The sequence below is a fragment of the Borostomias antarcticus genome (assembly GCF_949987555.1).
Source record: "Borostomias antarcticus genome assembly, chromosome: 22".
In the NCBI taxonomy this organism is placed as follows: Eukaryota; Metazoa; Chordata; class Actinopteri; order Stomiiformes; family Stomiidae; genus Borostomias; species Borostomias antarcticus.
Window position 1 is genome coordinate 20,724,231 of NC_140255.1, and position 27,516 is coordinate 20,751,746.

A 27,516-nucleotide genomic window follows, 5' to 3' on the forward strand; every position below is an offset into this window, starting at 1 on the left:
TCAAGTGTTCACTGGAGGAGGTGGGCTTACCGGGGGAGGAGGAGGGGGGAGGAGGGGAGAGACCACCTCTCCTGCAGCTCTGTGGACTGTGAAGGGTGGGCTATGAGGGGAGGGAGGGAGGGCTGTGAGGGGAGGGAGGGAGGGCTATGAGGGGAGGGAGGGAGGGCTGTGAGGGAGGAAGGGAGGGCGGGAGGGCTGTGAGGGAGGGAAGGAGGGAGGGCTGTGAGGGAGGTGAGGGAGGGAGGGAGGGAGGGAGGTGAGGGAGGAAGGGAGGGAGGGCTGTGAGGGAGGAAGGGAGGGCGGGAGGGAGGGCTGTGAGGGAGGTGAGGGAGGGAGGGAGGGAGGGCTGTGAGGGAGGGAAGGAGGGAGGGCTGTGAGGGAGGGAAGGAGGGAGGGCTGTGAGGGAGGGAGGGAGGGAGGGAGGTGAGGGAGGAAGGGAGGGAGGGAGGGAGGTGAGGGAGGGCTGTGAGGGAGGTGAGGGAGGTGAGGGAGGTGAGGGAGGGAGGGAGGGAGGGGAGGGAGGGCTGTGAGGGAGTGAAGGAGGTGAGGGAGGGAGGGAGTTGAGGGAGGTGAGGGAGGGCTGTGAGGGAGGGAGGGAGGTGAGGGAGGGAGGGCTGTGAGGGAGGGCTGTGAGGGAGGGAGGTGAGGGAGGGAGGTGAGGGAGGTAGGGCTGTGAAGGAGGGAGGGAGGGAGGGAGGGAGGTAGGGCTGTGAGGGAGGGAGGGAGGGAGGGAGGGAGGTGAGGGAGGGCTGTGAGGGAGGGAGGGAGGGAGGGATGGAGGGAGGGAGGTAGGCCTGTGAGGGAGGGAGGTGAGGGAGGGCTGTGAGGGAGGGAGGGAGGGAGGTGAGGGAGGGCTGTGAGGGAGGGAGGGAGGTGAGGGAGGGAGGGAGGGAGGGAGGGCTGTGAGGGAGGGAGGTGAGGGAGGGAGGGAGGGAGGGAGGTGAGGGAGGGCTGTGAGGGAGGGAGGGAAGGACGTGAGGGAGGTGAGGGAGGTGAGGGAGGGCTGTGAGGGAGGGAGGTGAGGGAGGGAGGTGAGGGAGGTGAGGGAGGTGAGGGAGGGAGGGAGGTGAGGGAGGGAGGGCTGTGAGGGAGGGAGGTGAGGGAGGTGAGGGAGGTGAGGGAGGGCTGTGAGGGAGGGAGGGAGGGAGGTGAGGGAGGTGAGGGAGGGAGGGAGGTGAGGGAGGGCTGTGAGGGAGGGAGGGAGGGAGGGAGGTGAGGGAGGTGAGGGAGGGAGGGAGGTGAGGGAGGGAGGTGAGGGAGGGAGGGCTGTGAGGGAGGGAGGGAGGGAGGGAGGTGAGGGAGGTGAGGGAGGTGAGGGAGGGAGGGAGGTGAGGGAGGTGAGGGAGGGAGGGAGGTGAGAGAGGGCTGTGAGGGAGGGAGGTGAGGGAGGGAGGGAGGTGAGGGAGGGAGGGAGGTGAGGGAGGTGAGGGAGGGAGGGAGGTGAGGGAGGGAGGTGAGGGAGGGAGGGCTGTGAGGGAGGGAGGGCTGTGAGGGAGGGAGGGAGGGAGGGAGGTGAGGGAGGTGAGGGAGGTGAGGGAGGGAGGGAGGTGAGAGAGGGCTGTGAGGGAGGGAGGTGAGGGAGGGAGGGAGGTGAGGGAGGTGAGTGAGGGAGGGAGGGAGGTGAGGGAGGGAGGGAGGTGAGAGAGGGCTGTGAGGGAGGGAGGTGAGGGAGGGAGGTGAGGGAGGGAGGGAGGGAGGTGAGGGAGGGAGGGCTGTGAGGGAGGGAGGTGAGGGAGGGAGGGAGGTGAGGGAGGGAGGGCTGTGAGGGAGGGAGGGAGGGAGGGAGGTGAGGGAGGGAGGGCTGTGAGTAATGGGCTGTTCCTGAGCTCTATTGATCTCTGTACCTATGACCTCATTTAACTCTCTCCCCTCCGGTGCTCTCCCCCCTCTTTGTGCTGTAGCTGCTCTCTCTCCCCTCCGGTGCTCTCCCCCCTCTTTGTGCTGTAGCTGCTCTCTCTCCCCTCCGGTGCTCTCCCCCCTCTTTGTGCTGTAGCTGCTCTCTCTCCCCTCTGGATATGACCTAGCAACCAAACAATGAATCTAGCAACCCAAACTAGCTAATTCCATAGCCTACTGTACCCATATATCTATGACTGTAGCTACCTGATATTGCTAGTGAAAATGTTGTCAAAAAAAGTAAAATTCCATCTTTATAATTTCAAGCAAATGAGGGGTTCTCTTTCTGATGCAGCTGCCCTGATGTTTCTACACTCTATGATTCTATCACATCTGAGCTACTGTATAACCAGTTGGTCTATGATCCTATCACATCTGAGCTACTGTATAACCAGTTGGTCTATGATCCTATCACATCTGAGCTACTGTATAACCAGTTGGTCTATGATCCTATCACATCTGAGCTACTGTATAACCAGTTGGTCTATGATCCTATCACATGTGAGTGACTGTATAACCAGTTGGTCTATGATCCTATCACATCTGAGCTACTGTATAACCAGTTGGTCTATGATCCTATCACATCTGAGCTACTGTATAACCAGTTGGTCTATGATCCTATCACATGTGAGTGACTGTATAACCAGTTGGTCTATGATCCTATCACATCTGAGTGACTGTATAACCAGTTGGTCTATGATCCTATCACATGTGAGTGACTGTATAACCAGTTGGTCTATGATCCTATCACATGTGAGTGACTGTATAACCAGTTGGTCTATGTCAGGTGCAACAACATTGAAACCAGTTGAACTCCTATACCAAAAAGCTTTAAAGATTCTGGACAGAAAAACTTTTACTCGTTACCACTGCAACATTTTAGCAAAATACAACATGCTAAGCTTTGAAAATTTCAGTTACTTCTCCTCTGTGTGCTTGATCTACAAAGTGCTTCACGGTCTAGCGCCACCCCCTTTGAATGAGTTCATCAAATACAGATCCACCACCAACCTAACTCGGCTCACAAGAGCCGTTGCAAATGGGGACTGACTGTGAGATTACCTTTAGAAAAACCTTTCAGCCAGAATGTTCTATCTTATAAGGGGTCCGCAATCTGGAACAGCCTCCCCTTAATCATAAGGGATTGCCCCACTCTTGCCACCTTTAAGGGGCATCTAAAGGTGTGGCTTAGAGCCCACCAAAAATGTGAACACTTCTAACAGCATGCCATTTTTCTATGTTTTATATATTGTACTGTGTCTGTGTTTTATATATGTTTAACTGCCTCTGTACCTCTTGTAACTTTGTTTTGTAACATCAACCTGCCTAATGGCCTCCAGATGGAAACTAGCCTCCCGGCTCCAATCTGGCATATTTACATATTGTACACGTTCATCAATATGCACTGTCCTGATTAAAATAAAATAAAATAAAATAAAATAAAATAAAATAAAATAAAATAAAATAAAATAAAATAAAATAAAATAAAATAAAATAAAATAAAATAAAATAAAATAAAATAAAATAAAATAAAATAAAATAAAATAAAATAAAATAAAATAAAATAAAATAAAATAAAATAAAATAAAATAAAATAAAATAAAATAAAATAAAATAAAATAAAATAAAATAAAATAAAATAAAATAAAATAAAATAATGCGGCAGTGGCTAGTTGCAAAACTAGAATGGAGAAGTAAGACGCCTCCTTCCCTCCACTAGTCTGGGGGTCCACCTTGGGCAAGTGGTAGTACCACCTAGCCCCCCTACCTGGGGTTACAGGCAAAAACCCTGACGCACAGCACCGGCGCCGGAACCAAACTCCTGGATAGGGGTTGGACCCTGTTCTTCTCCGGAGTTGCTCACGGTATGAGGCGTAAGGCAGGTGTGGCTATACTAGCTAGCCCCCAGCTGAGCGCCTCTGTGCTGGAGTTCACCCCAGTGGACGAGAGGGTCGCCTCCCTGCGCCTTAGGACTGTTGGGGGGGGGACTCTGACTGTGGTTTGTGCTTATGCACCGAACAGCAGTTCAGAGTACTCAGCCTTCCTGCAGACCCTGAGTGGAGTCCTTTTGGGGGCTCCTGCAGGGGACTCCAGTGTCCTACTGGGGGACTTCAATGCACACGTAGGCAATGATGGAGAAACTTGGAGGGGCATGATTGGGAGGCATGGCCACCACGATCTGAACCCGAGTGGTGTTTTGTTGTTGGACTTCTGTGCTAGTCACGGTTTGTCCATAACAAACACCATGTTCGAACACAAGGATGCCCACAAGTACACCTGGCATCAGAACACCTTAGGCCGAAGGTCGATGATCGATTTCGTTATCGTATCATCTGATCTGAGGCCATGCGTTTTGGACACTCGGGTAAAGAGAGGGGCAGAGCTGTCCACTGATCACCATCTGGTGGTGAGCTGGTTTCGATGGCGGGGGAAACTTCTGGACAGACCTGGAAAACCCAAGCGTGTAGTGAGGGTGAACTGGGAACGTCTGGAGGAAGAGCCTGTCCGGAGAGATTTCAATTGCCACCTCCGGTGGAGCTTCTCAGGCATCCCTGTGGAGGTTGGGGACATCGAGCATGAGTGGTCGGTGTTCAAAGCCTCCATTGCTGAAGCTGCGGCTGGGAGCTGTGGCCTGAGGGCCATAGGTACCTCAAGGGGCGGTAACCCTCGGACACCGTGGTGGACAGCGGTGGTGAGGGAAGCCGTCCGACTGAAGAAGGAGGCCTTCCGGGTTATGTTAGCCCGGGAGACCCCAGAAACAGTTGCAGGGTATCGACTGGCCCGGAGGGCTGCGGCTTCGGCCGTGACCAAGGCAAAGCAGCGGGTGTGGGAGGAGTTCGGAGAAACCATGGAGAAGGACTTTCGGTCGGCACCAAAGTGTTTCTGGAAGACCATCAGACACCTCAGGAAGGGAAAGCGGGGGACCATCCAAGCTGTATACAGCAAGGAGGGGACACTGCTGACCTCAACTGAGGAGGTTGTTGAGCGTTGGAAGGAGCACTTTGAGGAACTCCTGAACCCGACTAATCCACCCTCTACGATCGAGGCAGAGCCGGAAGATGATGGGGGGTCGTCAATGTCCTTGGAGGAGGTCACTGAGGTAGTCAAACAACTCCACAGTGGCAGAGCCCCAGGGACTGATGAGATCCGTCCAGAAATGCTGAAGGCTCTGGGTGTAGAGGGGCTGTCTTGGTTGACACGCCTCTGTAACATTGCGTGGAAGTCTGGGTCAGTGCCGAAGGAGTGGCAGACTGGGGTGGTGGTCCCAATATTCAAAAAAGGGGACCAGAGGGTGTGTGCGAATTATAGAGGCATCACATTACTCAGCCTCCCAGGGAAAGTTTACTCCAAGGTGCTGGAAAGGAGGGTCCGGCCGATAGTCGAACCTCAGATCGAAGAGGAACAATGCGGATTTCGTCCTGGTCGTGGAACTACCGACCAGCTCTTCACTCTCGCAAGGATCTTGGAGGGGGCTTGGGAGTTTGCCCAACCTGTCTACATGTGTTTTGTGGACTTGGAGAAGGCTTACGACCGGGTCCCCCGAGAGGTCTTGTGGAGGGTTATGCGGGAGTATGGGGTGAGGGGGTCCCTACTTAGGGCCATCCAATCCCTGTACACCCAGAGCGAGAGCTGTGTCCGGGTCCTCGGCAGTAAGTCGTCTGCCTTTCCGGTGGGTGTTGGCCTCCGCCAGGGCTGCGCTTTGTCACCAATCCTGTTTGTGATTTTCATGGACAGGATATCGAGGCGTAGCCGGGGGGAGGTGGGTTTGCAGTTCGGTGAGCTGGGGATCACGTCACTGCTTTTTGCAGATGATGTGGTCCTGATGGCATCAGCTGCCTGCGACCTCCAGCACTCTCTGGATAGGTTCGCAACTGAGTGTGAAGCGGCTGGGATGAGAATAAGCACTTCTAAATCTGAGGCCATGGTTCTCAGCAGGAAACCGGTGGCCTGTCCGCTCCGAGTAGGAAATGAGTCCTTACCCCAAGTGAAGGAGTTCAAGTATCTGGGGGTCTTGTTCACGAGTGAGGGAACCATGGAGAGGGAGTTTGGCCGGAGAATCGGAGCAGCTGGTGCGGTTCTGCAGTCGCTATACCGCACTGTTGTGACGAAAAGAGAGCTGAGCCAAAAGGCAAAGCTCTCGATCTACCGGTCTATCTTCGTCCCCACCCTCACCTATGGTCATGAAGGATGGGTCATGACCGAAAGAACGAGATCACGGATACAAGCGGCCGAAATGAGTTTTCTCCGGAGGGTGGCTGGGGTCTCCCTGAGAGATCGGGTGAGAAGTTCAGTCATCCGGGAGAGACTCGGAGTAGAGCCGCTGCTCCTTTGCGTCGAAAGGAGCCAGTTGAGGTGGTTCGGGCATCTAGTGAGGATGCCTCCTGGGCGCCTCCCTAGGGAGGTGTTCCAGGCGTGTCCGGCTGGGAGGAGGCCGCGGGGTAGACCCAGGACTAGGTGGCGGGACTACATCTCCGCACTGGCCTGTGAGCGGCTAAAGATTCCCCAGGCAGAGCTGGTTGATGCTGCTAGGGAAAGGGATGTCTGGGGCCCCCTGCTGGAGCTGCTGCCTCCGCGACCCGACCCTGGATAAGCGGATGAAGATGATGATGATGATGATGATGATGATGATGATGATGATTAAAATAAAATAAAATAAAATAAAATAAAATAAAATAAAATAAAATAAAATAAAATAAAATAAAATAAAATAAAATAAAATAAAATAAAATAAAATAAAATAAAATAAAATAAAATAAAATAAAATAAAATAAAATAAAATAAAATAAAATAAAATAAAATAAAATAAAATAAAATAAAATATAAAATAGCAATGAGCGAGGTGTAGGCTACTGCATATTTGCTGTGCAACATATAAATCGTCCAGCTGTCAAACCTAGTTGCCAACAAACTATGTATGATAGCCAGATTGTCCTCAACTCCAAAAGTATTGTTTTCATGTCGTGGTATATCACTGTCAGTCGTATCTTACATTCATTGCGAGTTGATTTGCGAGGATGGGATGTGTCGTATCATTATGTGAAGCAACAGGGTATTAGAATCCAGCAATGGCCTCTTCACACTGTGATATATTTGGATGCCGTATATACTGTAAATGAATAAACAAGGCGGAGACCGGTATCTGGCCTCTTTTACTGCAACTCTTAGACTGACGTTGTAAAATCATATCTGGCTACTTCACCACTAACGTGCACCACCACGTTATAACACACCACTAACGTGCACCACCACGTTATAACACACCACTAACGTGCACCACCATGTTATAACACAAAGTGGAAAAACAGTTTTTGATTTGGGGACAGTGAGGTGTCTGGCTATCATAAAGAGTTTGTTGGCAAATAGATTTGACAACTGGACAATGGATGCGTTGCACAGCAAATATGCAGCATCCAACACTTCGTTCATGGCTAGCAATGGTCCAGCAGCTATGGGATGAGCTCAATGGTACAGCAGGCTATGGGATGAGCTCAATGGTACAGCAGGCTATGCGATGAGCTCAATGGTACAGCAGGCTATGGGATGAGCTCAATGGTACAGCAGGCTATGGGATGAGCTCAATGGTACAGCAGGCTGTGGGATGAGCTCAATGGTACAGCAGGCTATGGGATGAGCTCAATGGTACAGCAGGCTGTGGGATGAGCTCAATGGTACAGCAGGCTATGGGATGAGCTCAATGGTCCAGCAGGCTATGGGATGAGCTCAATGGTCCAGCAGGCTATGGGATGAGCTCAATGGTACAGCAGGCTATGGGATGAGCTCAATGGTACAGCAGGCTGTGGGATGAGCTCAATGGTACAGCAGGCTATGGGATGAGCTCAATGGTACAGCAGGCTATGGGATGAGCTCAATGGTACAGCAGGCTATGGGATGAGCTCAATGGTCCAGCAGGCTATGGGATGAGCTCATTTGGGTTGCTGTCAAGCCGGCGCATTGATTTAGATGGTAATTAAACTTCAGCCGAACTACGTGTGCGTGTACACGGTTTTAACGCACGTCTGCTGGCCAATGAGAAAAGAGTAGGCCATGGTATAAATTTTACTATAATCCAATTGCATAACATATCATTCATACATGAAATAAGAATTAACATTTTGTCAAACCACATTGTGTATATGCAGTCATCATTAATCATTTAAGTCCACTATGAGCTTGACATTAACTTGACATTTATGAATTAGTCATTTATGTCTCCCTCTTGTGGCAAAGGACCACAGAGGACGAAGACTTTTATTTTGAAAGGTAACCTTGCGACGTCGCAGCCGGTTCAGGATTCAGGAAGTAGTTTCACCCCTCGAAGGGCAGCTGCACGCATGGAGGTATAATATAACCCTAACCCAGCTGCACCATGGAGGTATAATATAACCCTAACCCAGCTGCACGCATGGTTCCCTGAAACACTGTGAGTTTATGGAACACGTATAGTCACAATGCAATGTGTGATGTTTGCACATACGTTACTTAACCATATTTAATAATTGATAACATGAAGGTCGTCTCTCCCATTTAGCTAGACAGCCAGCTATCCACGCTAGAAATCTCACCTTGCTAACAGCTAGCTGGCTACCAAGGCTACTGTAGTACTAATGAACTCTTTCATACTCAAAGCGTTGACAGTGCTAGTTGTATTTTTGGCCAGGTGTTTTGTATTTTTGGCCAGGTGTTTTGCATTATGTTCATGTAAGGACTGTGTGTCAGTGTACCTAGCCAGCTATTTCCATGTTTCAACTCCAGAGCGATGTTAGGAGGAGTGGTGTTAAGGGGGTGTCTGCACCTGTGTCCCCGGAGGCTCGTCTTCACCACCTCCCCGCCGGTACCCTGGTACCCCTCCCAGCGGGCCTCCCCCCCGGTACCCTGGCACCCCTCCCAGCGGGCCTCCCCGCCGGTACCCTGCCCCCCCCCCCAGCGGGCCCCCCCCGGGAGAGCGCTACACTGGGGCCCTCGCTTGTGTGCGGGTCATAACAAGTGGTCCAAGGTGAAACACGTGAAAGGCCCTAAAGATGCAGCCAGAAGTCGAATGTTTGCCAAGTTTGGTTTAATGATAAGGATAGCTGTGAGAGGTGAGCTTCACCTAAAAGAAACGTATCCCTCTTGTTCTGCAGTGAGTCTGGGATTGTCTGGAGGTTTATTGAAATCTACCACCAATGTGACTGTCAGTGATGCTTATGGCTGGTTGTGTGTAATCTCAACCCCCGGTATATTTTATTCAGAGGGAGGGTCGAACCCGGAGTTCAACGTGAATCTGGCCCATGTGTTGGAGCAGTGCAGGGGCAAGAACATGCCCAGGGCGTCTATAGAAGCTGCCATCAAGGGAGCGGTGAGTTCACAGACCATTTCTCTATCTGTGGTGTCTTTTGAGTAGCACAGTGCAGTTTGACTGTCATGAAAAACATGTAATGTAATGTGTTGTCTAGGAGACGGAGAAGAGAGTCAGGGTGTGTGTTCTTGTGTTGTAGGAGAGTCAGGGTGTGTGTTCTTGTGTTGAAGGAGAGTCAGGGTGTGTGTGCTTGTGTTGTAGGAGAGTCAGGGTGTGTGTTCTTGTGTTGCAGGAGGAGGAGAGTCAGGGTGTGTGTTCTTGTGTTGTAGGAGAGTCAGGGTGTGTGTTCTTGTGTTGTAGGAGAGTCAGGGTGTGTGTTCTTGTGTTGTAGGAGAGTCAGGGTGTGTGTTCTTGTGTTGTAGCAGAGTCAGGGTGTGTGTTCTTGTGTTGTAGCAGAGTCAGGGTGTGTGTTCTTGTGTTGAAGGAGGAGGAGAGTCAGGGTGTGTGTTCTTGTGTTGTAGCAGAGTCAGGGTGTGTGTTCTTGTGTTCTTGTGTTGCAGGAGGAGGAGAGTCAGGGTGTGTGTTCTTGTGTTCTTGTGTTGTAGGAGAGTCAGGGTGTGTGTTCTTGTGTTCTTGTGTTGCAGGAGGAGGAGAGTCAGGGTGTGTGTTCTTGTGTTGTAGGAGAGTCAGGGTGTGTGTTCTTGTGTTGCAGGAGGAGGAGAGTCAGGGTGTGTGTTCTTGTGTTGTAGCAGAGTCAGGGTGTGTGTTCTTGTGTTCTTGTGTTGCAGGAGGAGGAGAGTCAGGGTGTGTGTTCTTGTGTTGTAGCAGAGTCAGGGTGTGTGTTCTTGTGTTCTTGTGTTGCAGGAGGAGGAGAGTCAGGGTGTGTGTTCTTGTGTTGGAGAAGGAGGAGAGTCAGGGTGTGTGTTCTTGTGTTCTTGTGTTGCAGGAGGAGGAGAGTCAGGGTGTGTGTTCTTGTGTTCTTGTGTTGCAGGAGAAGGTGAAGTCGGGGTCCCAGTTCACCTATGAGGCCCGTGGTCCTGGGGGATGCCTGCTGCTCATCCAGATTCTGACAGACAACAACACCCGCAGCCACCACGAGATCAAGCACACGCTGAGCAAACACGGGTCAGAACTCAACACACACACAGCCACCAAATCAATCAAACACCCTGAACACACAGGTCAGAACTGAACACACAGGTCAGAACTGGGACTGGGCCCAGGGGCTGATCATGAAGAGGGTCTCACCTGCTAAGGAGGATATCATCAGTATGACCTGGTTATTTGTTTATAATGTGTACTTCTGTGTTGGTTTGTTACTGTAGTTCTTACTGTAGGTGTGGTTTTGTGTTGGTTTGTGAGTAATGTGTACTTCTGTGTTGGTTTGTGAGTAATGTGTACTTCTGTCTGTTCACAGGGGGGCGCTGTGTGACGGAGCTCGGCATAATTTCAACAGGAAGGGGGTGGTGGTGGCGCAGGGGGAGGGCGTGTCGTCGGACCGGGCGCTGGAGCTGGCCATCGAGGCGGGGGCGGAGGACGTGCAGGAGACGGAGGACGAGGAGGACAAGCCCGTATTACAGGTGGGACAGGGAGCTCTGCTGGTAGAAGCCCGTATTACAGGTGGGACAGGGAGCCCTGCTGGTGGAGACCTGTATTACAGGTGGGACAGGGAGCCCTGCTGGTGGAGACCTGTATTACAGGTGGGACAGGGAGCTCTGCTGGTGGAGACCTGTATTACAGGTGGGACAGGGAGCTCTGCTGGTGGAGACCTGTATTACAGGTGGGACAGGGAGCCCTGCTGGTGGAGACCTGTATTACAGGTGGGACAGGGAGCCCTGCTGGTAGAGACCTGTATTACAGGTGGGACAGGGAGCCCTGCTGGTAGAGACCTGTATTACAGGTGGGACAGGGAGCTCTGCTGGTGGAGACCCTCACGCAGGGGGGAGCTGCCCCTCAACACGTGTAATTTAATGTGTCCAATGTCATCTTCCTGGGTGTGTTATTGATAGGGTGAGGGTTAGGAGGCAGGAGGAGGAGGCAGACCTGATTACTGGGGTTAGGGTTAGCCCAGGATGCTCTCCTGTCTGGCCTACCCAAGAATGAGACTGGACAGCTGTAAAACATCCAGGATGCAGCAGCAGGATACTGACCAGGACCAGACATAATAACCCCCGTTTTATAGTCTTTGCCCTGACTACCTGTGAGTTTCAGAACTGATTTTAAGATTCTCTGATTAGTTTTTAAATAATTTCAATACTGAACACCACAATTACACATGCTTTCAAGGTACAGTATGAGCCCTGTAGAGTCCTCTGGTCCTCTGGTACTGATCTGACCACGCCCAGGACTGGCCTGACCACGCCCAGGACTGATCTGACCACGCCCAGGACTGGCCTGACCACACCCTGGACTGATCTGACCACACCCAGGACTGGCCTGACCACACCCACACCCAGGACTGATCTGACCACGCCCAGGACTGATCTGACCACGCCCAGGACTGGCCTGACCACACCCAGGACTGGCCTGACCACACCCAGGACTGATCTGACCACACCCAGGACTGGCCTAACCACACCCAGGACTGGCCTGACCACACCCAGGACTGATCTGACCACGCCCAGGCCTGGCCTGACCACACCCTGGACTGATCTGACCACACCCTGGACTGGCCTAACCACACCCAGGACTGGCCTGACCACACCCAGACCCAGGACTGATCTGACCACACCCAGGACTGGCCTGACCACACCCAGGACTGATCTGACCACGCCCAGGACTGATCTGACCACACCCAGGACTGATCTGACCACACCCAGGCCCAGGACTGGCCTGACCACACCCAGGACTGGCCTAACCACACCCAGGACTGATCTGACCACACCCTGGACTGATCTGACCACACCCAGGACTGATCTGACCACGCCCAGGACTGGCTTGACCACACCCAGACCCAGGACTGATCTGACCACGCCCAGGACTGATCTGACCACACCCAGGACTGATCTGACCACACCCACACCCAGGACTGATCTGACCACACCCAGGACTCAGACACATGCAGAGGCAGCGTTTAGCTTTTATCCTCCAGACTGTGGAACATCTGTGAAGCAGATGAGCTGGAGGGTGGCGTCTGTGGTGTGGTGGGGGTCCTTCTGGTCTTGGTGGGTGTCTCAGCAGGGGTCCTCTGGGGCCAGGTCTGGTGGAGGGTCTTCTCTCGCTGGGCCTGGTGTGTGCTGCACTGGTCCGGTGGGAGATGATGGTTCTCGGGGGGAAGGTGGCGTCCCGCAGGGCAAAGATGGGGACTGTGTCTCTATGCAGGTGCACATGGTCATAGAGGCAGTCCAGGCCCAGAGAGGGGTGGGTAGCCAGGCACACGTTTGGCTTCAGGGCACAGACGTGGGACAGGCTGACGTTGATCTTCTTGATTGTGTCGTGGTGGATGTCGGCTCTTTGTAGCAGGGTGGAGATGACCACGCGGGTGCTGGGGAAGGTGCTGTAGGCCTTCTCTGCCACTCCCCTGAGTGAGGTGGCCACGTTCTCCTGCTGTGCTCTCAGGTCGTTGGTCATGATGATGTGGCTGGGACAACCAAGCTGCTCCTCTGTCAGCAGCTCCATGGCCCGCTGAGTGTTGGGACACCAGACCTTGACCACGCTGTGTTGGGGGAATAGTCTCTTCTCTTCCAGCCACTTCCCATTAGAGTCTATGAGGAGGACTATCTCTGCCCTCTGTCGGTTGGCTCTGGGCGGCCTGGGGGCAGTAGGAGGAGCGGACGGTGGTGCTAAACTTGTGCTGGTTGGTGGAGTTCAGCTTCTCTGTCAAGCTCTGGACTAGCCTTTCACTATTCTGTAGCTGTGCAATCCGGCTGGCTAGCTCACTCCTGATGTTGTCTCGGTGTCCCTTAAGCCCTCTTACCTCCCCTCTGAGTGTGATCATCTCTGCTTCATTTCTCTCTCTCCATTTCCGTAAGTCTGTCACCTCGGTCCTAAGTGCTGTAAGGTCCTTCTTGTAGTTCTCTCTTTCTCTTTTGTCTCTTTCCTTTGTCGTTTTGTCATTGGTGTGCTCCGTTGTCTTGTTGTTGGTTGTTGTTAGAGAGCACACCTGCTCCCTGAGCTGTACCACCCACCTCCAGCAGGGAGAACCTGTCCCTCAGGTCTTTGATGGAGTCCTAGGTCTGTTCCGTGGTGATGGGGTCGCTCACCTCTGTGGACGGCTCTGTGGGGAGGTGTTGGTCTGGGCTGCTTGCTGACTCACTCTGGGTTTGTGGGTTATCCGTGGGACTGGAAGAGGATCTTTCCTTCTCCACTTTCTTCTTGATGGATTGGAAGTCCCACTGGCGTTGGAGGAAGTAACCCTGAATCACGACTGTTCCAGATTTATGGAGAAGAACCGTAGTCATGTAGGTGTCCTCGTCCTCTCCTATCAGCAGTCTCCAGCTGAGGCTAAACCCTCTGTCTTTCCTCACATGGGAGTAGTGGCTGATTGGGCAGAGTGCCAAGCCAGGGGTTTGTCCGTGTGGAAAATGAGGTTACAGACCTCTCCATCCTGATTACCTTGCCTGTACATGTCCGCAAAGAGAATTTCTGGCTGTTGTTTCAGAAGCTGTTTTCATGCCTTGTGGTTTGTAGCCTCTGTTGGGTAGTGCAGTGGTTTTCAAAGTGGGGGTCGGGGCCCCAGGGGGGCTGCCAGGGAGCACCAGGGGGGCCAGTTGGAAGGGAGAAAAAAGGGAAAAAGCAATATATATATATATATAATCAAAATCCACTTCAATTAAAATTCAATTCATAATATTGTATCGGTTTAAAATAAAATATGAATTGAATACTGTAAAATCCATTCATATCGAAATGAGGCCATGCCTTTCAGTCGTGCCCAATCTATGCGTCTGCCTGACAAAAATTCAAAACATCAGCCTACAACTGCTTGTGCTAGCTAGCTCACGTTATCTTTACCGGTTACAAAAAATGCACGACCACAGAACTCATCTTATATAGCCTATGCCAGTTTTTTTGTTTGGGATTTTTGCCATCTTGTAATAGGGGACCGCTAGCCTGGCATCACCAGACCCTCTTCGCTATTCGCAAATGCGGAGAGAAATAGAATGTGAGCTCACATCATCAGGATGGCGTTGCCAGGCTAGGGGGCCGCAGCCAGAGGTTACAGTTATTTGGGGGTCCTTGGCATGGAAAGGTTTGGGAACCCCTGGGGTAGTGCACAGGGATTGGCTCCCGGAACTCCATATTTGGGTGTGCATCTGCAGAGTGGCACACACATCATCTGCTGCAGAGTGGGGGATGGGCTCCTCTGAGCTCATTGGCTGTTCTGTCAGCAGTATGCAAATTGGAACTGGAGCCTCTATGCTGATCTTTGAAGAGGCTAACAGATTTTCTCTTAGCCTAAGCTAAACCTGCCCCTATTTAAATTCAGGTCTAAGAATAAACTGTACTGTCCTTGGTTATGGTTCCTATTATATCAGGGTTTATTCACACAGCTTTTGGATGGAATTGGAGTTATTTTTCCTGTCAGTTCCTCTCAGCTCCTCGTCTGCTAGCTGTCCAGTGCTACCTAGAGAGTTGACTGGCTAGTGAGTTTGCCCATGTTCTTGCTTAGGTTCTGGCTAGGTTCAATGCTTCTCTGATCTTCTTTCCTTTTTGTTGAATTTTGATTTGTTCTCATTGATTTTTTCTTCGAGGTTCTTGTTCTTGATAGTATCCTGTTTAGTCCTCTCCCTCTCTCCAGTTTGTGTGACATGACAGCTCTCTCTCTCTCTCTCTCTCTCTCTCTCTCTCTCTCCAGTTTGTGTGTGACATGACGACGCTGAAGCAGGTGAGGGCGGCGCTGGAGGACCTGGAGGTGCGGACGCTGTCGGCCGGCCTGGAGTTCGTGAGCCACACCCCGGTGCCGCTGCTCCCAGACCAGCTGGAGGCTGCCGCCTCCCTCCTGGAGGCCCTGAACGACTGCGCTGACGTGGTCCGGGTCTGGGACAACATCCAGGCCCCGCCCCCCACACTCTGACGGACAGCTGGCCGCCGTCTCACATTACAGCCCGTCTGGGAATAGGACATCACCACCACCACCACCGCATTTGCTTTCAGAAGGGAAATTTCTGTTTCACAGCAGATTGAGAGTAGGGTTAATAAAATATGCAGAATAAGAATACATAATAGAGGATAAATAGGTTGGACGCATATACAAATAACTAACAGAATAACTAAAAAGAGTTTATAAAGGAAGTCCATCACAAATGTATCTAATGTCTGTTGTGGTCATAATTAATAAACAGTCATAGAAGACTCTTCCTTGTTGAATGTGTCCAGTCACCTGCTCCTCTGTGTGGACTCTGGTGACCGAGCCCATTCTGTTCCCCGTTTACTGTACATGCTTCCCCTTGGTGAAATTATTCAAAAGTACATGTCCTTCTATTGCTATGCAGATGACACAGCTTCATCTCCCGTTGAAACCAAACGGCTGATGCAGTCTAAACAGTATCATGGATTGCTTAGAGGATGTCAAGTGTTGGATGGCAAAACACTTCCTGCAGCTGAATGAAAGCAAGCCTGACTCCACCAAACTGATCTCCAACAGCCGAGGCTATTTTAACCTGATCTGCCAGATGGTTTGCTTCACATAAACCATTTGGGAACTATCCATTGGAAACTTTCTGGAAAAGGCGGGTACTTTAAAAAATACTTGGCAGGTGATTGGATTAGCCATCTTATAAAAATCCCAAAAGGTCTATCAGCGCTAACTTCAACCGCTCCTCATTGTCATAAACGCTGATGTGCGATATCGTTTTCCGATCAGGATAAAAAAAATGTCTATCGAGACTATCCTGACTGATTTGCGTGCTCGCAACATCAGGATGGTCTTGCAAGGCTAAGGCAATCTCAAACCCCATGTCAAAAACCTTGGTGTGATGTTGGACTCTGCCTTTAAGTTTGACAAGCAGGCAGTAGCAAGTTTCTTCCAGCGTTGTACTAAAATCAAGTCTTTTCTCTCATTCAAAGATCCTGATGAAGTCATCCATGCCTTCATCTTCTCCCGCTTATAGATTATAGATCAGTCATCCCTGTAAACTGGGATTAGTCTCACCTGCAACTGGTCCAGAATGCTGCTGCCAGGCTGGTAACGGGTACCTGGAAGAGAGACCATATCAGCCCTGTTCTGGTCTCTCTCCATTGGCTTCCACTGCGGGTCAGAGCTGATTTTAAGGTTCTCATGTTAATTTTTAAAGCCCAGAATTGACAGGCCCCCCAGCTCAGATCTCTGAACCCCCTGTCCCACCTCCAGGTCCCTCAGGTCAGCTAACCTGGGGCTCCTGGCTGCCCCCCAGTCTAAACATGAGCTCAGGGGTGACCGGGTCTTTGCTGCTGCCCCCCCTAGACTGTGGAATAGCACCCCCCTCTCCATCAGATCGGCCCCCTTACATTGATTCCTCTAAGTCCAGGCTCAAAACTTACTTTTATTCTCTAGCATTTGGATCCTCCTGATCTAGTTAGATATGTCTATATGTCTGTTTTGTCATGTACCTACAGTGTGTGCTGTGTGTGATATGATTGCGTGGGTGTCTTTTTTATTGTGATTTTACTGCCTGCTCTGGTTTGTACAGCGTTCTGGTCAGTGGGAGTTGTTTTTAAATGTGCTTTATGAATACATTTGATTTGACTTGATTTGAAATGAGACAGGACAAAATAAAAGGATGACCTTGAGAGAATGTCTTGAATGTGAATTACACCTGTTGAGCCCTAATAAAGCATCATTTAATTTTTTTGAAACTATCAAAATCATGAGTCAAAGGTCAGATGTTCTGAGTGTAGTTTTGCAGGGGTCTAGAACAGAACAGAATCCAGGAGAGGGGAAAATGGCGTTCAGAAGAACGTGAGGGTTCCGTCTGAAGGTCGTTGTGACTGAGTGTCACAGCAGCACAGGTCATTACACACTCATATTATCTGGCGGAACACTGCTGATCAATGGCCACTCACATCAGTAGCAACCAGGCCATGTATTGAGTGTTGGACCAGCCATTTTCCAGGTTGCAGCTACATCACATTCGTCATAACACTGATACATTATATACCGTAGACTGAAGGGGTAATTTGGCAGTGACGGGCAAGTCCAGCAGTCACACTGAGACCATTTCCTGTTGTTGTCAGTGATTTCCTATAGATGATCCTGTCTAGCTCTGCACTGCTGCGTGTTATTGATCAGGTCACTGTTAGTGAATGAGACTGAGCTACGCGCTAGCCCCAGCCCACTGCCCCAGCTCCCTGCCCCAGCCAAGCCCCCTGCCCCAGCCCAACCCAGTGCCCCAGCCCACTCCGCCAGCCCCGGGCAGTGTGGAGACGTGCCTGGGCTCTGCCTCCACACAACACTGGGAGATTCTTCACTTCTGTTATCGCCAGAAAAGGATCCACTAGAGGAGCAGGAATTGGCACCACAACGTTTTTAGTAAAACGCTTGGATTCAAGAACCCTGGTGGAAACTAGCGAGCATTTTCTGAAGGGATGAAGGGAGCTATGGAGTGAGTACAGCTGTTTTGGACAAAACTTTGGGAAAACCTTTTTTTTCCTGAAGTCATCTGTTTTAGTGGAGCAGGTATCCCATAAGAGTTATTTTTGGAGCGGTGCAACTAAGTGGATCATCTGGGTCGGGACCTCAGTGGAACCTCTCAGTGAGTCGGGATTTTAGTAGAACCTCTGAATCGGGTCCTCAGTGGAACCTGTGAGTCGGGACCTCAGTGGAACCTCTCTGTGAGTCGGGACCTCAGTGGAACCTCTCTGTGAGTCTGGACCTCAGTGGAACCTCTCTGTGAGTCGGGACCTCAGTGGAAGTGGAGTGAGGGACATGAGGATGGACTGGGGAGCCCAGGGTGGGGAGGGCCGCCTCACTAGCAGTGAGTAATCTCTCTCTCCCTCTCTCTCTCTCTCTCCTTCCCTCTCTCTCTCTCTTTCTTTCTCTTTCTTTCTCTCCCTCTCTTTTCTGTCCAGGTTTCAGTGCATGGGCAGATGTTCCTTAGTCCGAGCCCTTTTATGTAGCTCTGCATTTCAGATTTCAAAGTGAATACTGACATGACCAGACATTTTAGGGGCACATTGATATGTGTGGATACATTCAGGGTTGATCGGACCGGCTGACTAGTTCTGGTAATTATTTGTGTAGAAACAAAGAAACTGAACACAATAATAATCCAGGATTAGGTAGGATTGATATTTTGCTTCATAACAAATTTATACTATATTTTCAAGGACATGATTTCTATATTACTGTATTACACAGCTACTGTATAAGCACACGTTCATTGATGAATTAATCAATAAGCCATGACCTCAGCCATGGTGTTGGCTCTTCACCCTAACATGTTCCTGCCCCCCTACCCCTCCCCTCTGTCTCTGATGCCACATTATTGTCGCTTGGATAAAAGCGTCTGCTAAATGACTGCATTGTAATGTCTCTCCCTGGTCTCTCCCTGGTCTCTCCCTGGTCTCTCTCTGGTCTCTCCCTGGTCTCTCCCTGGTCTCTCCCTGGTCTCTCCCTGGTCTCTCTCTGGTCTCTCCCTGGTCTCTCTCTGGTCTCTCTCTGGTCTCTCTGGTCTCTCCCTGGTCTCTCTCTGGTCTCTCCCTGGTCTCTCTCTGGTCTCTCCCTGGTCTCTCCGTGGTGGTGGCACTGGCCTCCAGACCAGCTGACCTCCACGTCTGAATCAGACCTGATGAGAAGCGGGGGTCCATCCGTCCGGAGCTTGGCCCCCTTCGGTCCCGAGCCTCTGTCCCCGCCCCCGGTCAAGGTGGAGCTGCTGACCCCGTCCAAGGTGAAGGACCGCACTCAGCACGTCACAGAGAAGGTCACGCAGGTACGGGGGTCACAGGGGTCACGCAGGTATGGGGGTCATGGGGGTCATGCAGGTACGGGGGTCACGCAGGTACGGGGGTCACGCAGGTACAGGGGTCATGGGGGTCACGCAGGTACGGGGGTCATGGGGTTCACGTAGGTACGGGGGTTACAGGGGTCATGCAGGTACGGGGGTCACAGGGGTCATGGAGGTACGGGGGTCACAGGGGTCATGCAGGTACGGGGGTCACAGGGGTCATGCAGGTACGGGGGTCACAGGGGTCATGCAGGTACGGGGGTCACAGGGGTCATGCAGGTACGAGGGTCACAGGGGTCATGCAGGTACGGGGGTCACAGGGGTCATGCAGGTACGGGGGTCACAGGGGTCATGCAGGTACGGGGGTCACAGGGGTCATGCAGGTACGGGGGTCACAGGGGTCATGCAGGTACGGGGGTCATGCAGGTACGAGGGTCACAGGGGTCATGCAGGTACGGGGGTCACAGGGGTCATGCAGGTACGGGGTCACAGGGGTCATGCAGGTACGAGGGTCACAGGGGTCATGCAGGTACGGGGGTCACAGGGGTCATGCAGGTACGAGGGGACACGCTGACCCGCTTCTGTACCTCAGGGTTTACATACCTCAGGCGTCACGCCACTCTCAGTGTCAGCGGGCAGATTTCAACAGTCAAATGACGTACAGATAATCGTCATCGTTAACATGCACTTTTGACTAAAGGCAGTCCAGAACATGTGATATTATAGCTAGTCAATAATTGACATTTCTGTTCCATATTACAGCGCATACGTACAATCAATATTGACATCTTTGTTCTATATGGTAGAACTGCAACCATATAGTCAATATTGACACTGTTTATTATTCCATGTGATATATGAAGTTGTATCTTATCTAGTGTACTGGATGGGGTGGAGATACTCCTTTCAGGGAGCCCTCACCTCCATGCTCATCAGCCTTAGTAATGACCGAGGGGACGCAGCGTTGGGCGAGAGATCGCGCACGTCTGCCTGGTAGCGGCGCCATCATCGAGAACACGTGGGAGACAATGTGGTGGTTTAACCCGCTGGTGGAAAAATCGCTACATGGCTGCTGGATGTTTCCCTGCTGGATGGGCAGGGCGCCACCGTTCATTCAATCCACATGTTGGTGCCCAGGGCAACAACATTCTGGTCCGCTGGGTTTGTTTAATGTCATATCAGACAAGGGCAAAAGGGCTGGTGTTGACCCGTGGTGTAAACGTGACCCGAGGTTGTGATCTGTGGTGGTGTTGTCTTGTATGTGCTGTGTAACGGCAGCTCTGTACATCATTTATCTCTCTCTCTCTGTCCTCTCTCGCTCTCTGTCTTTCTGTTCCCTCTCTGTCTGTCTCTCTCTGTCTTTCTGTCTCTCTCTCTGTCTTTCATTCCCATCTGTGTGCTGTCCGTCTGTCTGTGTGTGTCTCTCTCTCTCTCTGTCTGTCTTTTTGTCCCCTCTCTGTCTGTCTCTCTGTCTTTCTGTTTCTCTCTCTCTGTCTTTCTGTCCTCTCTCTCTATCTGTCCTCCCTCTCTCTGTTTGTCTTGTCTCTCTCTCCCTCTGTCTTTCTGTCCTCTCTCTGTCTCTCTCTCTCTGTCTTTCTGTCCTCTCTCTCTGTCTGTCTGTCCTCTCTCTGTCTGTCTTTCTGTCCCCTCTCTCTGTCGGTCTGTCTGTCTCTGTCTGTCTGTCTGTCTGTCTGTCTGTATGTCTGTCTGTCTGTCTGTATTTGTCTCTCTCTCTCTCTGTCTTTGTCCTCTCTCTCTGTCTTTCTGTCCTCTCTCTGTCTGTCTTTGTCCTCTCTCTCTGTCTTTCTGTCCTCTCTCTCTCTCTCTCTCTCTCTCTCTCTCCCTCTCCCTCCCTCCCTCAGTCTTCCTGTCCCCTCTCTGTCTCTCTCTTGCTCTTGTCAAATTGGGACATGTGTTGATTGCATGGCCAGAGAGTAAGAGCAAATGTTCCAGTGAACAATCATTCAGATAAATTAGAAGCTTGAGATCTCGACTACACAGGGCCTACGAACTCCAGGTAGACATGTAGACAGCAAGCAGCAAGATCATATAGCCAATTCTTTCTACTTTCTCAGCACAAAACACTTCTACTGTATAACTTTATAACTTCTACTGTATAACTTTGTTTCTATGTGTTTTGAAAGACCTTGCCAAGTTCTAGAGAAAATAATCGATATCCATTGTGTATTGAAAAGGATTTCTATCAAGGAACTTTTGGAACCACATTAGTCATAACTGGCAACACAAATGGCCAGAGAAATATCTCCTAAAAGGTCTACTGCTTCTCCATATTGTTCTTTCGTCCTACTACAGTATATGTTATGAAGCTGTTTATGTTGTTAATTTATTTATGCTCTACCATACAGTACATATAATGAATTTCTGATTGAAACTATTTTCTTCAATGCTTAATTTCATGCCACCGGTTTGTCCATCATCCTTGATCATGCATCAGTCCACCACCGTTCTGTCTCTACCAGGTCCTGTCGCTGGAGTCGGACGTGTTGCCTGAGTACAAACTCCAAGCCCCCAACACCAGCAAGTGGACCCTGCTGCACTACAGCCCCTTCAAAGCCTTCTGGGACTGGATCATCCTGCTCCTTGTGCTCTACACGGCCGTGTTCACCCCCTACTCCGCGGCCTTCCTGCTGGACGAGCACGGCGACATGCGGCGGAGGAGCTGCGGCTACACCTGCAACCCCCTGACCGTGGCAGACCTGCTGGTGGACATCCTGTTCATCGTGGACATCGGCATCAATTTCCGCACCACCTACGTCAACCACAATGAAGAGGTGGTGACGCAGCCCGGCAGGATAGCCGTGCACTACATCAGAGGCTGGTTCTCCATAGACCTGGTCGCCGCCATCCCCTTCGACCTGCTCATCTTCGGCTCTGGGTCCGACGAGGTGAGAGTTAGCATGCAATACAGCTGGTGAGGTGAGAGTTAGCATGCAGTACAGCTGGTGAGGTGAGAGTTGGCATGCAGTACAGCTGGTGAGGTGAGAGTTAGCCATATGAACAGTGCAGCTGATGTTGTGTGATGATTACATCATTTTGTGAACTGTTGTGAAAACAACTACTTTGTTGCTCCTGTACTTAATTATAAAACACATCCATAACAACACTGTATTTCGCTCAAAGCTATTGAATACAAAATTTGGCCACCTAATATTGCCTAATTCAGTTGGTACCTAGTCCTTTGTCATTTCTCTTTTCTTCACCTCCCTCTAACTATACTTGGTGAGCACCAAAGATGGCCACTCTGATTGGCCTGCTGAAAACAGCTCGGCTCCTGCGATTGGTGCGTGTGGCCCGGAAGCTCGACCGCTACTCGGAATACGGTGCCGCAGTCCTCTTCCTGCTCATGTGCACCTTCGTGCTCATCGCCCATTGGCTGGCCTGTATCTGGTACGCTATTGGCTTTGTGGAGAGACCCTACACGGAGACAGGTTGGCTTGACAACCTGGCCGAACAGCTGGGTAAGCAGTACAATGACAGCGACTCGGGATCCGGCCCGTCCATCAAGGACAAGTACGTCACCGCCCTCTACTTCACCTTCAGCAGCCTGACCAGCGTGGGCTTCGGCAACGTCTCCCCAAACACCAACTCGGAGAAGATCTTCTCCATCTGTGTCATGGTTATAGGCTGTGAGTTTAAACCCCAATTCCAGATAGAAATAGTCTTCCTTTTTTCATATGGGGTACATTGAATAAGAGAAGGATCGCAATTAAAAACAAGCTGTAGAAACATGGCAGTTACGGCTCAGATAAGAACATCTGAGTTCTCAATGTGCTGGGATCAATACTGTACGTAATACGCAGCACCCCATGCGTCTGCCCTCCCAGCTCTCATGTACGCCAGCATATTCGGGAATGTTTCGGCCATCATCCAGCGCCTGTACTCCGGCACCACCCGCTACCACACCCAGATGCTCCGGGTCAAAGAGTTCATCCGCTTCCACCAGATCCCCGAAGGCCTTCGTCAGCGTCTGGAGGAGTACTTCCAGCATGCCTGGTCCTACACCAACGGCATTGACATGAATGCAGTAAGCTGGAACATTATACATAAATACCCTTAATCGTAGCATAAAACACTGTAATGTTTGGATGAATAACTAACTTTCTTTTGACTCTTTTATGTTGACTCCTTCCGCCAAGGTGCTGAAGGGTTTCCCGGAGTGCCTGCAAGCTGACATTTGCCTGCACTTGAACCGCAGTCTCTTGCAGAACTGCAAGGCCTTCCGCGGGGGCAGCAAAGCCTGTCTGCGCGCCCTGGCGATGCGCTTTAAGACCATCCACGCGCCGCCGGGAGATACCCTGATCCACTACGGAGACATCCTGGTGGCTCTGTACTTCGTCTCGCGAGGCACCATCCAGATCACCAGGGATGAGGTGGTGGTGGCCATACTGGGTAAACAGGCAACTGACAACAAGTCACTTACTCTAGACAAACAACTAATGTAAATGAAGGAGAACCATGGCGTCTACTGTATTTTTGTGCGTGGCGATGCACCAAAGACTGTGTTTTTTTGTGCGTGGCTGTAAGCCAGCGCACCTACCACAAGAGGCAGTGTTGTTTTGTGAGTCGCTGTAAGCCAGGACACCTACCACAAGAGGCAGTGTTGTTTTGTGAGTCGCTGTAAGTCAGCGCACCTACCACAAGAGGCAGTGTTTTTTTGTGCGTGGCTGTAAGCCAGGACACCTACCACAAGAGGCAGTGTTTTTTTGTGCATGGCTGTAAGCCAGCGCACCTAGACAAGAGGCAGTGTTTTTTTGTGCGCGGCTGTAAGCCAGCGCACCTAGAATAGCGTTTGTCTGGTTATCACTCCCTCCCTCCCTCCGGTCAATGTTGACCTTCATTTCTCTGTTGGCACCACAAGAGGCAGTAGTCCCAGCACACCAAAATAAAGAAGGACACCAAAATCAACCTGCCGATCTCCACTGCACAAGTAGAGTAGCAGTGAAAGCATAGGACTCCCACCCCAAACGTCCACATGTTCATCCTTTCACTCCAACCTTTACCCCTTGCCTTATAGGTCAGATCCTGTCCCAACCCCAACCCTTATTCTAACCCCAACCCACACTAGGGACTGGAAGTAGGACACCAAAACCACTCCACCGATCTCCACTGCACAAGTAGAGTAGTGGTGAGAGCATAGGACTCGCACCCGGGAGACGGGGGTTCAAGGCCCCGGTGGGGATGACTTTATGGGACTATACCCCAAACCTCCACACATTCATCCTTTCACTACAATCTTTTTATCCCTTACCTTTGTCCAGAAACAGAAGTTGAACCAATTGCAGCAAAATAGCTAACGGTAGAGGAATCGTCAGTGTAACTGCTTTAGCCACTGACCGCTACCATTAATGTTACGGAAGCTGCTGCTAGTTGTTGTGAGCTCATGGGCTAACTGGCTATCCCACTCTTATTGTGCTGGATTAGAATTGGAAACATTGGAATGGATGAACAGGTGACAAGACCCATCTTAATTTATCAGACATTATTTCATGTAATTTCAATTCACAGCTATTTCAGTGGCATGACTAGCTTCCGTTCGACCAGTCCTGAACAGAAACAAGCCAGCCACGCACATAAGCCAGGCTGGACCTGGCCTGGTTCAGTCCAGAGTACTTTGTGGTGTTTCTACTACAATACTTTTTTCTATGGAGATTCAAAACACATACCACTGTCCAGCCCTCTATGAATGATGGCTATAAAATTACAAATGTCATACAGAGCTGCTTTGTTGCCTCTACAATACCTCCTCCGTCCTATCCTCCCTACAGGGAAAAATGACATCTTTGGGGAGCCGATCCATTTGTACGGCGAGCCGGGGAAGTCCAACTCAGACGTGCGTGCCCTCACCTACTGTGACATCCACCGCATTCCCAGGGACGACCTGCTCGAGATTCTGGACATCTACCCCGGCTTTGCAGACATGTTCTGGAAGAACCTGGAGATCACCTTTGACCTCCGCGATGTAAGGGCCAATAGACTACCATCAAACACTGCACAAAAACTATATATATGAATATAGTATGATTGAAAGTACTGTGTGTGAAAGGTAATCTGTCCTCACTGTGTCCATACTCCATGTGTTGTATTTTGGTCAAATTAAGATGATTTTCATCCGTTTGTTTCACATTTATGTGACAGGCTGATCAGCCGCCACCGCTGTTGTCGTCTGCTGATTCTGGTGACGACTGCGGCTACCGGAGCAGGCCACCGCACAGGGGTCACTCTCTAGACTGTCGGAACAGACCCGGTGAGATACATCTTTAGGAGAGTTTTGGTTATAATACATTACAGTCATTTAGAAGATGTTTTTTTTTTTTCAGAGTGACTTACAATTGCATTTAACGTAGGTTGGTCAGTGTAGTACTACTCGGCAGAACTCACAGGTACACATCTATAAGTATAAGTGACTAAGAGCATAATCTAGTGCTGAAGGCGAAGTGCAAGAAGGCAAGTGGTTAGGCTCTGGGCTGTAACTGATTCAGGGTTTTAATGATTAGTTCATTGAATCAGGCAATTCAGTGCTTGATGGGAACAATGTCTTTCATAGGCCATGGCCCTGTAGCATCAGTGTTGATAAAGCGCTTCATAGACCCGACCATGGCCCTGTAGCCCCATGGCTGATTCCATGTTACCCTGAGCAGATGGGATGGACCAGGACGACTCGTACCCGCTGCAGTCCTTCCCCCACCGCCACCCAGCAGCCCCACCCCACTGGGAGGAGCCCTGCAGCTGTGGCTCCCCCTGCTCCCAGTCCAGCGAGGACCTCGGCAAGTCCCTGGCCCACGGGGGCAAGGTGGAGCTGTACCCCCCAGCGCCGGACCGGCTGGATTACGCCCCCTCCGTGGTGCAACTGTTGACCCCGTGTGGGGGCTCGGTGGGGAGGGAGGGGACCATGGACAGGGGCCACCCAGGTGTGCTACTCAACAATGTCCAACCCTGCTGGTTGTAGGTTTTCACAAGCAGTTCATGTCTACACGCTCAAAGATCAATCGTTTAAAGGGATCACTTGTTTTCCGCTCCATAAATGTGTACAGCGTCCTCCCTCAACATGCCTGGTGTGTACCGATACTGGCCAGACCGATCGCCTCAGTACTCCGACCGGGCCTGGCGCTCCGCCTCGGTCCGGGCCTCCTACCACGCGCCCCCGGTCCAGGGTGAGATGCCCAGCGAGCTGGAGTCTCGTCTGGAACTCCTGCAGTCGCAGCTCAACAGGTGAGAACCTCTCTGGCTCCGACTGAGCAGCCACACAACCACTGAAACGTCATATCTTGTGTGGAGTCATGCCCTCGTAAAATTTCACAACCAGAGCTCGTAGGGAAAAGCAGTGACTTGCAAAAAACAGGACCCTCCCCCTTCCTCATTTTGCCCATCTCCGCACCCTCCATCATCAGACTGGAGACACGCATGACGGCCGACATCAACGTCATCCTGCAGCTGCTCCAGAGGCAGCTGGCCCCGGTTCCCCCGGCCTACAGCAGTGTGTCGTCCAGAGCCCTCCCCTCCGACGCCGCTGGCCTGTACGGGACCGCCCTGTACCCCATCCCACCCATCCAGATGGACAGCCAGCCGCCCCGACAGGTTGGACGACTCCTCCAGCCACGGCATTAAGGAGGAGGGAATGTCACTTTCACCACGGAGTTAAAACTGAATTATTTCATAGAACCTACATTTGGCTAGTCTGATTTCAACTGTTCCAGCAACCTTTAACCCCCAACCCTTTCTTCTGCTGTCTTAGAGCTCAGCTCAACCCGACCTCTGGGCCAGCGTGAGGTCACAGGAGTCGCTGTCCGGCGGGATCCGCGTGACCGTGGCGTTGGGAGAGACCGTGGCGTCGGGAGAGACCATGACTGTTACTCCGGAGGCGGAGCCTGCCGTGGCGCCCGGCCCCCCGCTGCTCCAGCCCCCGGGGGAGACCTCTCTCCCAGAGGCTCCTGCACCGCGCAGCCGCCTGCGCTTCCCCTCGCTGCCTGGGAACCTAGACAGCTCCTCCGGGCTGGCGGAGGTCCAGAAGCACCTCTCAGACCCAGCACTCCCCGTGACAGCAGCCCCCTGCAGACCCGCCTCCTAGAAACGGGTTTCACCCATAAACACAGACTTGGAATCCAACAGCTGTAGACGCCATGATGAAAGTACTTTCTGGTGTTTTTCAATTTAAAACAAACTGCAAGATCCCTTTGCTTAGCCTAGCTCAATATCACCACTCAGCAACCTGGTTTGGGGGATCTACTGAGGTGTGCCCGGGTGTGGAGGTTGGGTCCTGTTGAAGATCTACTGAGGGTGTACCTGGTGGTGGTGATCTACTGAGGGTGTACCTGGAGGTGGTGATCTACTGAGGGTGTACCTGGAGGTGGTGATCTACTGAGGGTGTACCTGGAGGTGGTGATCTACTGAGGGTGTACCTGGAGGTGGTGATCTACTGAGGGTGCACTTGGTGGTGGGAATATATTGAAGGTGTACCAGGTG

At 51.4% G+C, this 27,516-nt stretch overlaps 2 protein-coding genes across 2 annotated transcripts; both read left to right on the forward strand.

Annotated features, from left to right (window-relative positions):
- The first annotated feature begins 8,212 nt into the window (after positions 1-8,212).
- Positions 8,213-15,469, forward strand: taco1 (translational activator of mitochondrially encoded cytochrome c oxidase I). The gene is made up of 6 exons (XM_084456191.1): positions 8,213-8,317; positions 8,650-8,975; positions 9,126-9,232; positions 10,164-10,297; positions 10,590-10,752; positions 14,970-15,469. The coding sequence occupies exons 2-6, from the start codon at positions 8,654-8,656 to the stop codon at positions 15,186-15,188; spliced, it is 945 nt and encodes a 314-aa protein (XP_084312317.1). The 5' UTR covers positions 8,213-8,317; positions 8,650-8,653; the 3' UTR covers positions 15,189-15,469.
- A 1,926-nt stretch (positions 15,470-17,395) lies between these two features.
- Positions 17,396-27,121, forward strand: kcnh6b (potassium voltage-gated channel, subfamily H (eag-related), member 6b; the record flags this gene model as incomplete). Its single annotated transcript, XM_084456189.1, has 12 exons — positions 17,396-17,507; positions 18,848-19,020; positions 21,516-21,941; positions 22,289-22,682; positions 22,881-23,080; positions 23,193-23,445; positions 24,822-25,015; positions 25,192-25,300; positions 25,695-25,964; positions 26,088-26,265; positions 26,445-26,631; positions 26,789-27,121. The coding sequence occupies 12 exons, from the start codon at positions 17,396-17,398 to the stop codon at positions 27,119-27,121; spliced, it is 2,829 nt and encodes a 942-aa protein (XP_084312315.1).
- Positions 27,122-27,516: the final 395 nt, after the last annotated feature.

What these genes read in the sequence shown, in the direction of transcription:
- taco1 (XM_084456191.1), top strand. Translation starts at nt 8,654, where the DNA reads ATGTTAGGAGGAGTGGTGTTAAGGGGGTGTCTGCACCTGTGTCCCCGG. An exon ending in AAGCTGCCATCAAGGGAGCG is followed by an intron (nt 9,233 to 10,163) that starts GTGAGTTCACAG and finishes CTTGTGTTGCAG; the next exon opens with GAGAAGGTGAAGTCGGGGTC. An exon ending in CACACGCTGAGCAAACACGG is followed by an intron (nt 10,298 to 10,589) that starts GTCAGAACTCAA and finishes GTCTGTTCACAG; the next exon opens with GGGGGCGCTGTGTGACGGAG.